Raw genomic sequence first — 12105 nt, 5'->3', positions numbered from 1 at the left:
CACACTGACATTAGATTCAGTGATGAATGAAAAGGAAAGGACCATTGAGAAGTCCACTGTTGTGTAGTTCATGGGAGATGTTGCCAACGGTTCTCATGCTGTTCTCAAGGACTCTTGTCTTAACTCTGCCTTCTGTCAAACCAAAGTGAAAGGGATTCAGGCTTCTTCCAAGTATGAACCATTTGCTTTGTTATGGCAAACAAATGCCTCATTCACATTTTGTAAATGCTTGGAGAATAATATGCACTCATGAAAGTGGGGGTAGACAGTGGACAGATGGGCGTGTTCATGGATGAATGGGTAAATGGATTAAAGAGTGGAACAAAGGAATAAGGCAGGAACATGTTAAATCAAAAGGCAAGAGAAACCGGATAATAAAGAAAACAGCAAACTAAAGGCACCTAGTGTCTGCCAAGGATGGTTTCTTTCCATTATGCTGACATGATCCCTACTTGCCTCCTTTCTGCACAAGGCTGTGTCTGTGTCTCAGCCTCTGCAGGGCATCCTTCACATCCTTGTTGCGCAGACTGTAGATGAGGGGGTTGAGCATGGGGATGACCAGGGTGTAGAAGACAGATATCACCTTGCCCTGTGCCATGGATGCCACTGCTCCTGGCTGTGCATACATGACAAACACAGTTCCATAAAACAAGGACACAGCCATCATATGAGAGCCACAGGTGGAGAAGACCTTGTGCCGCCCAGATCCTGAGTGCATCTTGAGGATGGTCACAGTGATGTAGCCATAGGAGACCAGGACAGCTAGCGTGGTGCTCACAATGATGAACCCACAGAGGCCGAAGAGAAGGAGCTCATTGAGCGCTGTGCTGCCACAGGCCAGCTGGAGCAGGGGGGGCACGTCACAGTAGAAGTGGTCGATGCGGTTGGAACTGCAGAAGGGCAGCTGGAATGTGAGGCTGGTCTGCACGATGGAGTTGAGGCAGCCTCCACAGTAGGTACCCAGAACCAGATGAGCACAGGTTGTAGAGCACATGGTCACAGGGTACCTCAGGGGACTGCAGATGGCCATGAAACGGTCATAGGCCATCACGGCTAAGAGAAAAGCCTCAGTGGTAGCCAACAAGGAGAAAAAGAAGAGCTGTGTGGCACAGCCCTCAAAGCTGATGACTTTGGAAGTGGAAAAGAAGTTGGCCAGGGCTTTAGGGGCAATGACAGAGGAGTAGCAGAGGTCGACAAAGGACAGGTTCTTGAGGAAGAAGTACATGGGGGAGTGCAGGCGGGCATCCAGGGTGATGACCACGATCATGGTGAGGTTGCCCAGGATGGATACCATGTACAGAGCCAGGAAGACAGCAAAGAGCAGGGCTTGAGTCTCTGCACCTCCCCCAAATCCTACCAGCACGAACTCCTGCACAAACACTGCTGAGAGACTCGCATTTCTGTGGACTGGTGTGGCCATGAGTGGGGACAGATGCGGAGGGGTAGATGGAGGCAGTGATAGGGAGAAGATCTCACTGGTGCCGTTGGAAGTTCCACAGGCTGCAGGAACCTGTTGATGACATGCTGTCCCCTGTGCAAGAGGTCGCTAGCTCCTCTGATCTCCTTTTAGTTGAGCTAGGATGACCTGAAAGGGGACATTTTCTCTGACTTTTTTAATTCATGAGGTTGTGCTGAGCCTTGTCTGTGCAGGAAGCTGAACTCTGCATCTAAGGAGGCAAAGAGACTGCTTGAGCTGTGTGATGCTCAGGTGCAGACAGCCTTCAGCGTCCCTTCAGCTGCCTCCGGGTGGTTTTCTCATCACCTCCAGGGACATTCCTCAGTGGTGTCGTTTGTCGAGCTGCCCCTAACCCCACCCTACGCTTCCATCTTACTCACTGACCATAGAATGGGCACGAGGATCTGCTGACCTCCCAGCAGCTGGGGTGGGTGATCTTGTCATCGCCAGGCATGACTGAGGGTAGGAAAATGGCCCTCACCCCGAGGCTGTGCCTTTGTCCTCCACGGGACTCTGACCTCACCTAGGTACCTCTAATCCCCAGCCTGGACCACAGTCACAAGCAACATGCAGAAACTCTGCTTGCTTGAGGATATGAAACGTTCCTGCCAACCAACATCTATATGTGATAAGTGGGCAGCACAGGCCTGTGTTCTGAGAAACAGCAGGACCGGTACTCATGCATATCTGGGACCTGCTCATAGCTTCCAACCTGATCTCATTGCCAACTCTGCTACCTGCCTTACTTCGGCTTTAGGAGTTTAAAACATTTTTCTCTTTCTAATTCGAAAAGCAGACAAGACTGGCCTCTGCCTAGTACCTTATGCCCCTCTGTGGCTACCTTCTCTTCAAACCTAGGGTCCACAGCAGTAGGACAGGAACATCCTGTTTGGGACTGGTCATGGGTCACTACTCTGAAAATCCCTGAGATGGATGCAGGAGGCTGCTGTCATTAGGAGCTTGGCTAGATAGGGACAGGTGTCTAATTTACTTACCCTGGGGTCTCAAGGAAGTCTCTGTTCAGTTATTGCGAAACCCACCACTACCATCCTCCATAGACCACTGACAGTGGAGACATGGATCTTGGAGTACCCATTTGAGCCTACCATTTATGATGTAGCCAACTTTCCCAGTGCAAGCTCAAATGAGTACATGGGCCTTGACACACCCACCAGGGGTCTTGGTACTGACCACACAGGTTTCTTCCGTGCTAAATGTGATGGAAATGCCCATGCCATATCTGGGCCTTTGCTTCCTGCTAGAGCAAAGACACGTCTGATCTTTCAGTTCACCAAGGGCGCAGGGTGCCCACAGAATCAGTGGAAAGAGCAGCTGGTTGACAGTGAATGGGCAGCCTGTGCTCTCCTCAGCCCTTCCCCTCCTGAGCCAGCGCCATCACAGCCTCTGGTGAGCTGGCCGGGCACAGCGCTTTATTCCACCTGACTGCAGAAGCGGAGCTTATGTCTAACAAGCTAAGCCTAGGGTGGAGGCTCCAGGACTGCTAGCTTTGAACTGGGCCAAGCCCGGGGCTGGTCAGGACAGGATTTCTGCTGCTGAGGCAAGCCATCCCTTCCTCCTGAATGCTGGCCCCGCTGCCTTGTCGCCGTGGAGTCTCCTGCACTTGCAGTCCTGACAGTGTCACACTTACCATTTCTAGGTGAGAGTCCAGTCTGCAGCAAGATCACACAGCCCACACCTCTCTCCCAGGGTCCTCGGGCTGGCGAGCCTGGTCTTCGCTGAAGATGGGCATCAGTTGCTGTCTGTTCTTAAAGTTATTTATGGCTTTCTTGGCGGTGGAGTGAGGTGAGTGTAAGAGGGTACCAGGGTCCCCGTGAGGGTCTGGTATGCACGTTCTTGCTGAGTAGACTCTGCTTCCTGTGAAGAGGGAGGGCTCCTGCCTCCTTTGCCCGGGTTCCCCTCAGGTCCCTCTTAGATGGGCAGTGCGTGTCGGGTTCACTCCGCTTGGGAGGATTCTCTGCATCTGGCAGGGTTGGGACTTTTGGCCTCCAGTGTCCAATTAGGAAGACACTGTCCTCTGTGATGGCTGGAACTCCACCCCCACTCCTGGGCTCCAGAGGTTCAGAATTGGCTCTGGCTAATCTCTCCCTCACCACATCCTCTCCTGGTTGATTGGCAGGAAGTTTTGGTCCTCAGAGACCCAGAGAAGGACCATCAGAAGTATGGCTGAGTCAGTTCAGAAGGACCAATGCCTAGAACAGTCATCAGGGCAATGCAGTTTAACCTCTAGCTACGGCTCTTCCTCCGCTGCTTAAAGAACTCAGCTCCTTGAAACATACAGTTCCTGCTTAAAGGAACTCAAAATCCAAGCCAGTAGTAGTAACAGCCATCGGAACTAAGGGAAAGTGCTTCTCCCGGACTACAGTGACCCCTTCGTTTCCCTCAGCTGTTGGCCTTGTGATCCCCAGGTGACTCTACCCCCGTGGCTTTGGCTGGCATCTTCATACAACTGGATCACAGTACTCACTCATCCTACACTTGACATGCACCCCGATAATGCATCAGTGCTCACATCTCTTTTAATAATTTAATCTTCAGGCTACATACATGTGTTGAACCGCTTCCCCCTCACACCCCTAGACCCACCCTTCACTTAGCTTAGTCTGTTGTTGTGGCTTCTCTCCCCAGACAGTCCCACTTCCGTGACGTATGTACAAGCATGACTTTATGTGTCTATATAAAATCTAGGATCCACAGATCAGAGGAAACGTGGCACTTGTCTTAAGTTACTCAATAAGATTATCTCTAGTTGTATCCATTTTCCGGCAGATGAAATAGCTTGGTTCTTCCTATGGTTGGCAAAAGTCCCATTGTGTATGCATACCATATTTTCGCCATCCATTCCTCTGCTGCTGGGCACCTCGGTTGGCTGCATGATTCGGCTATTATGACGGGTGCCGCAGTAAACCGTGATGTGCAAATGTCTCTGTGATGCGTTGACTTAGAGTCCTTCAGGGAAACGCCCACAAGAGCTGCAGCTGGATTCTGTGGAAGATCTGTTGTTGGTTTTTCAAGAACCCTCCATGCTGACTTCCATAGTGACTGGACTAGTTTACATCCCCACCAGCAGTGTATAGGGGGTTCCCTTAGGTCCACGTCCTCACTAGCATTTATTGTTTTTTTATTTTCTTAATGACTGTCATCAAGATGATTTCATTTCATTAACAAAATTGTCATATTCTGAGGTAAAAATGAATTTTGGTGTTGTTTCTTTTAAGATTTATTTATTTTTTATTTTATGTGTATTTGGCTGCATGTGTTTGTGTGCACCACATGTGTATAGTGACCACATGTGTATAGTGCCCATGTGTGTATGTGTACCACATGTCTATAGTGACCACATATGTATAGTACCCATGTGTGTATGTGTACCACACGTGTATAGTGCCCACGGAGGCTGGCAGAGGGAGCTGAATCTCCTGGAACTGGAGTCGCAGATGTTTGTGTGCTGCCATGTGGGTGCTGGTCCCTCTGCAGGGGTGCCAAGTGCATTTAACCACTGAACCGCTTCTACCCCCCTGCCCCCCCCTGCCCCCGCCCAGGAGTCTTAGTTTGCATTTCCCTGACAGCTCCTGACGCTGAGCATTTCCTATGTTTACTGGCCATTTGTGTTCCATCTTTTGAGCAATGTCTATTTGTTTCATCTATTGTTTGGGTTGATTTTGTTGAAACATATTTCCTTTTTTATTGATCAAGAATTTCATACAGGAATATAATGTTTTTTAAAAAATCAAATCCATACGCCAAATCCACGCTCCAACTGCTCCCCTATCCCCCCCCCCATCCCTCTCCCGTCCCAGCTTCACGTGTGCTCATGAGCGTGCTCTCTCTCTAATTCAGGAGTTCAGTTAGTGTTGTCTGTGCGTCCATGGGTGTGGAACCATCTATGTATGTGTAGTTTAGGTTCTGGGTTTTGTTTTTTAGTTTTTCTTATATTCTAAACACCAATCCTGTCATGTTTATAAGTTGAGAATGTTTTCTCCAATTCTGTGTATCTATTCATTCAATTAATTGTGTCCTTTGGTGTACGGAATTTTGTTTTGTTTGTTTTAATTTCATGAGGTCGTACTTATTAACTGTTGGCCTGTTCTCCTGAGAAGCTGGAGTCTTCCTGAGAAGGTCTTTCTGATAGTCGCTTCATGATGGGTGCCTGGCTTTGCTGCCTCTGTCAAGCTCGTCTGTGGGTGGCGAGGGTACCGCCTCCTTGTTCCTCTAGTGACAGCCAGCCTGACATGACCCCTTCTGTCCTGGCCTGGGATGTATCAGGAATGGATCATCTGTGCTTCTGCTGTGTTTTGGCCATTTGTGTCCTGAGCAGCATCTTATGTTATACAGCAGTCAGCAACAGCGCTACTGTTTCCTGTTTCCTTCAGAAACAGGGAGTATGTCTCTGCATGGCACGTGGAAGCCTGGGTTTCCCATCCCTCAAAAAAAGTTGTTCTCCACCATCTTCATACAACATGTCTGGTGGACAAGGTGAGCTTGTGTTTAGTGAACACCTGTATCCCTCTCAGTGAGGTTGTATCCATGTTCCTGTGTCTCACATGTTTGTGGTTATACTTCTGAGAACTGTTTCCCTAATGAAATGCTATGTCCTTGATCCCAGCCCTACAACAGTCCCTAGGCTAACCAGGCTCCACCATGACTCCTGTGATGGTGATGGAAACATCTGAGCCCAATACGAAGGAAACCCCTGCTTGGGACAGTGTCCCTGCCAGCCACCACTTGCCTCAGTCTTGACCTCCTAACCACATTCCCTGTTTGGATAAAACAATATATCTTGTTCCAGGGTGGTGCCCAAAGGCCCCTGGGAGGATGGGCAAGTTCTCTTTATTTGTTGCCCATTTCAGCCAACTGGTTCTTGTGGCCCTGGCTCTTGAAAGAGTCATCTGATTAAACTTTTATTTTTAAGTTGTTTTTAAAGCGTATTTTTTTGTTTTATTTCTTTTTGAAAACTTCATACAGTATATTCTGACCCTATTATTTCCCCTTCCCCAACCCCTTCTAGATCCTCACCCCCTTCCCTACCCACCCAAACTCATGTCTTTTCTGTCTCTTAGAAAAAAAAAAAACAAAACAGCAAAAAGAAAAGAAAGCCATTTCTACCATCATTCAGTTTAGCTTTTCTTCAGTAATTCTACCTTTCTGCTGAGCTCTGTTTTCATGCCTTGCGTTGCCTTCCTTATTTTACTCCCTTTTGGTATTCTTTCTGTGGAGTGTGTCCATGTCTTCTTTGAGTTGTTCAAATGTAGCTATCACTGTTCTTTTGAACTCCATCAGGGAGACCTTGGAGGCCATTCTCACCGGGGGCCGTTATTATAGGATTAGTCCTTTTGGAAGAGACGTGCTGTCTCACATTTTTGGGTTGTTTCTGTTTTTGTAAGGGCAGTTGAACATCTGGAATTGGCTGGGTGAGTGGAACTGTGGGCCTCAGGGCCTTGGGGTGCTTGTCTGTCAGCATGGGGGTTGGGCGGAACTGCACAAGTCAGGGGCGAGCCAGCCCACTGGGATGCCTTTCCTATTGGCACTAGGTACTGTGCAGACAGGGAAGTTTGGACTCAATGGTGGGGTCTGAGAACTCTTCTCCTATCAGCACTAGGGGCTGGGCAGGCTGGGCAAGTTTGGGCCTGGAGATGGGCCCTGGGGGCACTTTACCTGTCGGTGCCAGGGGTAGGGTGTGTAAGGGAAGTTTGGGCAGAGTCTCATGTTAGCCTTACATGCCATTTGGTTTCGCTGTTGGCATGTGTCTCTGAATTGCTGTTCTTGTTGTATGTATATTTCCATGTGATACTAACACAGAGTTTTGATTTCCCCCTCTCAAGCTAGTTATCTGGGTGTTTTCTTTCTTTTTTCTTTTATGTATTCTAATAAAAAGAGTTAGTTATCCAACATTGCCACCTCAAACCCATCCTAGCTAAAGTCGAGAACTGCAGGACTTAGTGTCAGTCTGTCTTGGGACTGCATCGTTGAGGTTTATTTGGGCTTCACAACAACAATAGCAAGAGGTTTTAGAGTGAACTGACCCAGATAAAAACGTGATCCTAGTGCATTTGGTTCTGCCATAGGCGTAGGTTCAATGTTCCTTCAGAGACTGGTAAATCTGCTCTGCTGTGTTGGTGTCCTGACCAAGGTTCTAATGCAGAAGTTGCATAAATGGGTAATGGGTATGCTCCTCGATGCTGTCTGGGTATGATATGTGTTAGCTGGTGTTTACATCATAAGTAATCTTCCCCCAAAAAGGATCTAGTTCAAATTGACACATAAAATGAGAGTTCACATAAAATTAGCCCAAGTTTTCTTTAGCTCATAGTGTAGCAGGTGATTTAAGAAAGAAACCCAAGCTCCAAGCAGCCCCAATGGGCTGGGCTTAGCCACCTGTCCCAATATGCCATTTACAGAGTCCGGTGATGGCTAGAGTGAAGGAGAGGAAGTTTGACCATTGTAACGACACTGCAGAGTGAGGACAGCAAGGTCTAGTGACATGAGTCCATTTCTGGGGTACCGACAGGAGTTGTAAGTTGAATGGGACAGGCATTGAGACAGAGGACAGCAGTGTAGTGTGGCTGGTCATGCTCACCATGGGGTTCTCCATTCTACAGAGTGGCCTAAGAAACCCCTCACTGTTTGAAGGAAAAGCTGGTTCCCAGGGGGTGATTATTTCTGCTCATGGATAATTGTCCTAATATAGTAGTGTCTGCCCCGTGAGCCTTTGCTGTTTGTCATGGAAGGAGGCAAACAAGGGTTTGGGAGGGAGGAGAGCATACAGGAAGCTACCCAGAAGCAAGCCGGAAAGCAAGACTCAAAACACACATAAACTGTTTTAGTAATGAGATGTGTCTTCCACACAACCATTCCCTCCATTCCCAGACACCATCCTTTACTGGCTACCTTCCTTCACACAGCTCCACATCTCTGTCCCAGTCTCTGCAGGGCGTCCTTCACATCCTTGTTGCGCAGACTGTAGATGAGGGGGTTGAGCATGGGGATGACCAGGGTGTAGAAGATGGAGACCACTTTGCCTTGCTCTCTAGATGCCACACCACCTGGCTGGCCGTATATAGCAATGCCAGTCCCATAAAACAAGGACACAGCTGTCATGTGGGAGCCACAGGTGGAGAAGACCTTGCGCCTGGATCCCGAGTGCATGCCGAGGATGGTCATGGTGATGTAGCCGTAGGAAATCAGGATGACTAATGTGGCCCCCATTAGAATGAAACCGCAGATAGCAAACATCACCAACTCATTCACAGAGGTGTCGGCACAGGCAAGCTGGAGGAGAGGGGGCACATCGCAGAAGAAATGGTCGATGCGATTGGAGCGACAGAAGGGAAGTTGGAAAGTGAGGCTGGTCTCCACAATGGAGTTCAGGCAGCCTCCACAGAAGGCAGCCAGCACAAGGCAAGCACAGACTGTGGGGGACATGGTCACTGGGTAGTGCAGAGGACTACAGATGGCCACGAAGCGGTCGTAGGCCATCACGGCCAAGAGTAAAGCCTCAGTGGTTCCCAGAAAGGAGAAGAAAAACAACTGTGTGGCACAGCCAGCAACACCTATGGCGTTGGAAGAATAGAAGTTGGCCATGGCTTTGGGGCCAATGACAGAGGAGTAGCAGAGGTCGACAAAGGACAGGTTCTTGAGGAAGAAGTACATGGGGGAGTGCAGGCGGGCATCCAGGGTGATGACCACGATCATGGTGAGGTTGCCCAGGATGGATACCATGTACAGAGCCAGGAAGACAGCAAAGAGCAGGGCCTGGGTCTCTGCGCTTCCCTCAAATCCCACCAGCACGAACCCCTGCAAGGACACTGCTGAGAGACTCGCATTTCTGTGGACTGGTGTGGCCATGAGTGGGGACGGATGCAGAGAGGGTGGTGGTGGAGGCAGAAAGGAGACAGTCCTTCCCTCTAAAGTCACATGTCCCGTGGAGTACCGAGACTCATCAGGGACATGCTGCCCACAAACCAGGAGGCCTGGATCTCCTTCTGGATAGACCAGTGTGGCATTAAAGGAGACATTTCCTCCAACTTACATAATTCATGAGGCTGTGTTGAGTGAGCCCTGTCTGTGCGGAAGCCTGGGCTGGGTTGTGAGGATATAAAGATGGTTTCTGAGCTGAGTTTTAGGTGCAGACAGCTGTTCAATGCTTCTACACTTGCTTCTGAGTTGTTTGCTGTCCACCTGAGTGGACACTCCAGAGTGTTACCGTTTTTAAAGATGTCCCCAAACCCTACCCTGACATTCTATCCTACTCACCAATCATAGAATGGACAACAGAACCTGCTGACCTCCCAGAAGATGGGGTAGGTGACTTTGTCATCTCTAGGCTGGGCTCAGAGTAGGGAAATAGCTCTCTCCAGGCTGTGCCCATGTCCCCTGCAGGATTCCTGACCTCGCCTCAGCAGCTCTGACTCCAAGTCTGATGCGCAGACTCTGCTTCCTTGAGGATGTGAGGAGTCCCTGCAAACGTCAATAATTGGAGATTGTGGTGAGGGTATAACCTTACCTTCACCCAGATCCGTGTCCTGACAATTACCAACACTGGGGCCCACACATGTTTAGGACATGCTCATGGCATTGAACCTTGCCTCACTGCCAGCTCTGTCTCTATTCTGCTTCAGCTTCGGGGCTTTCAAGGGATGCCTGTGTCATCAGTACAGCTGTCTCCTGACTCCTGCCCTGTGTCTCCCACACCTCATCATACTCATTGATTCAAGAATATTACAAGGGCCTCCTGCCCTTCCAGAAGTTGGGTTGTGTGGTCCTATCCTTCCATCTCCAGGCTGAAAACAAAAGGCAAAGAGCAGCCCTCCCCAGGCTGAGGCTGAGCCTTGTCTGTCCCATGCAGGACCAAGTCTTCTTATTCTGAACATGGAATTCAGTGGCCATCAGTGTGTGCCAGGGAATTCCTGTCAATGTCTTTTTGAATAGGACCTGGAGAGGAGACAGCCCAGTTTCAGCATATAAAAAACAGCAGGATGGGTCCTTGATATATTTGGGACATCCTTGATATATTTGGGACATCCTTGATATATTTGGGACATCCTTGAGCCCTCAAACTGATCTCACTGCCAGCTCTGCTCTGTACTTCAACTCAAGGTCGGAGGATTTAAAAGATTGCACTCTTTGCCATTTGAAAACCAGGTAGAGTTGGACCTGCCCAATGCTCTCAGACCATTCCTGGCCACTTTTCCTTATACTGCTCACGGCACTGAAAGGCTATGAGTGTCCTGAGTGGGGCTGACTACGGTCACGACAGTGCTGATTCACACACAGGACCAAGACAGGAAGTCGCTATGCTGAGACACACGGGTAGATCTGTGTGATGTCCATCCTCTATCATTCTGGAAGTTAGGAAAGTTCTCAGGTCTGAGTGGGCTCATTTTTTGTGTCCTCTGCTCTCCTTCACATTTCACCTTCACACAGGAGTGATATGGTAGATGGGGGCCTCCACCTGTGCCCACCATGCACTACAAAGCTCAATTTCCTACTGTGGGCTCAAAGATTGTGTTTTGTGCTCACACTCTTGACACAGCCGCCAGGGATCACAGTACTGACCACACACAGGTTTCCATGGTAATGAGCGTGATATGGAAAGGAAAGCTAGTCCTTTGCTTCCTATTAACCCCCAAACAAGCTTGCTTATCTAAGGACTGTTGTGGAATAGGAGGAAAGCATAGGTTGAGGACATTTCTCTGCTGTGAGAGAGCCGGTGGTAGTGACCGTGAGGGAACAACCATTGCACACTCCAACCCTGCTCCTCATGAGCTGGCAGCATCACTTCCTCCTGTGATCTGCCTGGATGCAAAGCTTCAACCCACCTACCTGCAGAATTGGAGCTAGTGTTCAATACCGTTGAAAAAGCCTAGGCCCCTTGAAAACTGTGTACTCTCCACTGCCAAGGCCAGGGGTGACCAAGATAGGATATACCAGCTTACTGAGGCAGGCCCCAAGTGAACATGGTTTCCTCTTCCCTTCTGAACTCTACCTACATCATTTCCTACACAGACAATGAACTTACCTTTCATAAGTGAGTCAGGTCTACCCCAAGGTCACACAGCCAACACTCAAGCGCCCCGTGCCCCAGTGCTGCTGAGCCGGATCTGTGATGGCTACATGGAGTAGACATTGGCTGATTATGTCCCTTAATCAGATCTTCCGTGGATTCCTGTGAAATGGAATGAGGTAACTATGATCAGAGGTGGGTACCTGGGTGCTCGTGAGGGTCCAGGCTGTCCTGGCTGTGACAGCTTCTAGGTTTTGTAAAGAAGGAAGCCTGGGCTTCCTCACCTTGCCTGCTTTCCTGTTACTGCAAGCAGGAAACTATGTGGAGAGGACACTCTGCTAGAGAGGCTGCTCTGGATCTCGCCATGGGACTCTTGGCCTCCAATGGCCAATTAAGAGGGTGCTGGCCCACTGACAGCTGGGAATCCAATTCTCTGGGCTCTACAGGTGGAGGACAGGCTGTGGCCAATCTCTGCCTCATCACCACCCATGCCCTATGGGTTGGCAGGAAGCCTGCAGTTCTCAGGGACCCCTGGAGGTACCATCAGGATTACTGCAGAGACAACTCGGGAATACCTGTCAGTGGAACCCATTAGAGCAGTCACCCTATGGGCAATGTGGCCACCCTA

At 49.4% G+C, this 12105-nt stretch overlaps 2 protein-coding genes across 2 annotated transcripts; both read right to left on the bottom strand.

The window, feature by feature from the left end:
- Positions 1-448: 448 nt before the first annotated feature.
- LOC114707816 (olfactory receptor 12-like) lies at positions 449-1441 on the bottom strand. Its single transcript, XM_028890667.1, has one exon. The coding sequence runs from the start codon at positions 1418-1420 to the stop codon at positions 449-451; it is 972 nt and encodes a 323-aa protein (XP_028746500.1). The 5' UTR covers positions 1421-1441.
- Positions 1442-8368: 6927 nt separating this feature from the next.
- On the bottom strand, positions 8369-9319 carry LOC114707781 (olfactory receptor 12-like). The gene has a single exon (XM_028890612.1). It carries the CDS (start codon positions 9317-9319, stop codon positions 8369-8371), a length of 951 nt encoding a protein of 316 aa, XP_028746445.1.
- Between the last annotated feature and the right edge of the window lie 2786 nt (positions 9320-12105).

Source organism: Peromyscus leucopus, chromosome 13, assembly GCF_004664715.2.
Source record: "Peromyscus leucopus breed LL Stock chromosome 13, UCI_PerLeu_2.1, whole genome shotgun sequence".
In the NCBI taxonomy this organism is placed as follows: Eukaryota; Metazoa; Chordata; class Mammalia; order Rodentia; family Cricetidae; genus Peromyscus; species Peromyscus leucopus.
The sequence above is the reverse complement of the archived record's forward strand: the minus strand, read 5'-3'. Positions and strand labels throughout refer to the sequence as shown.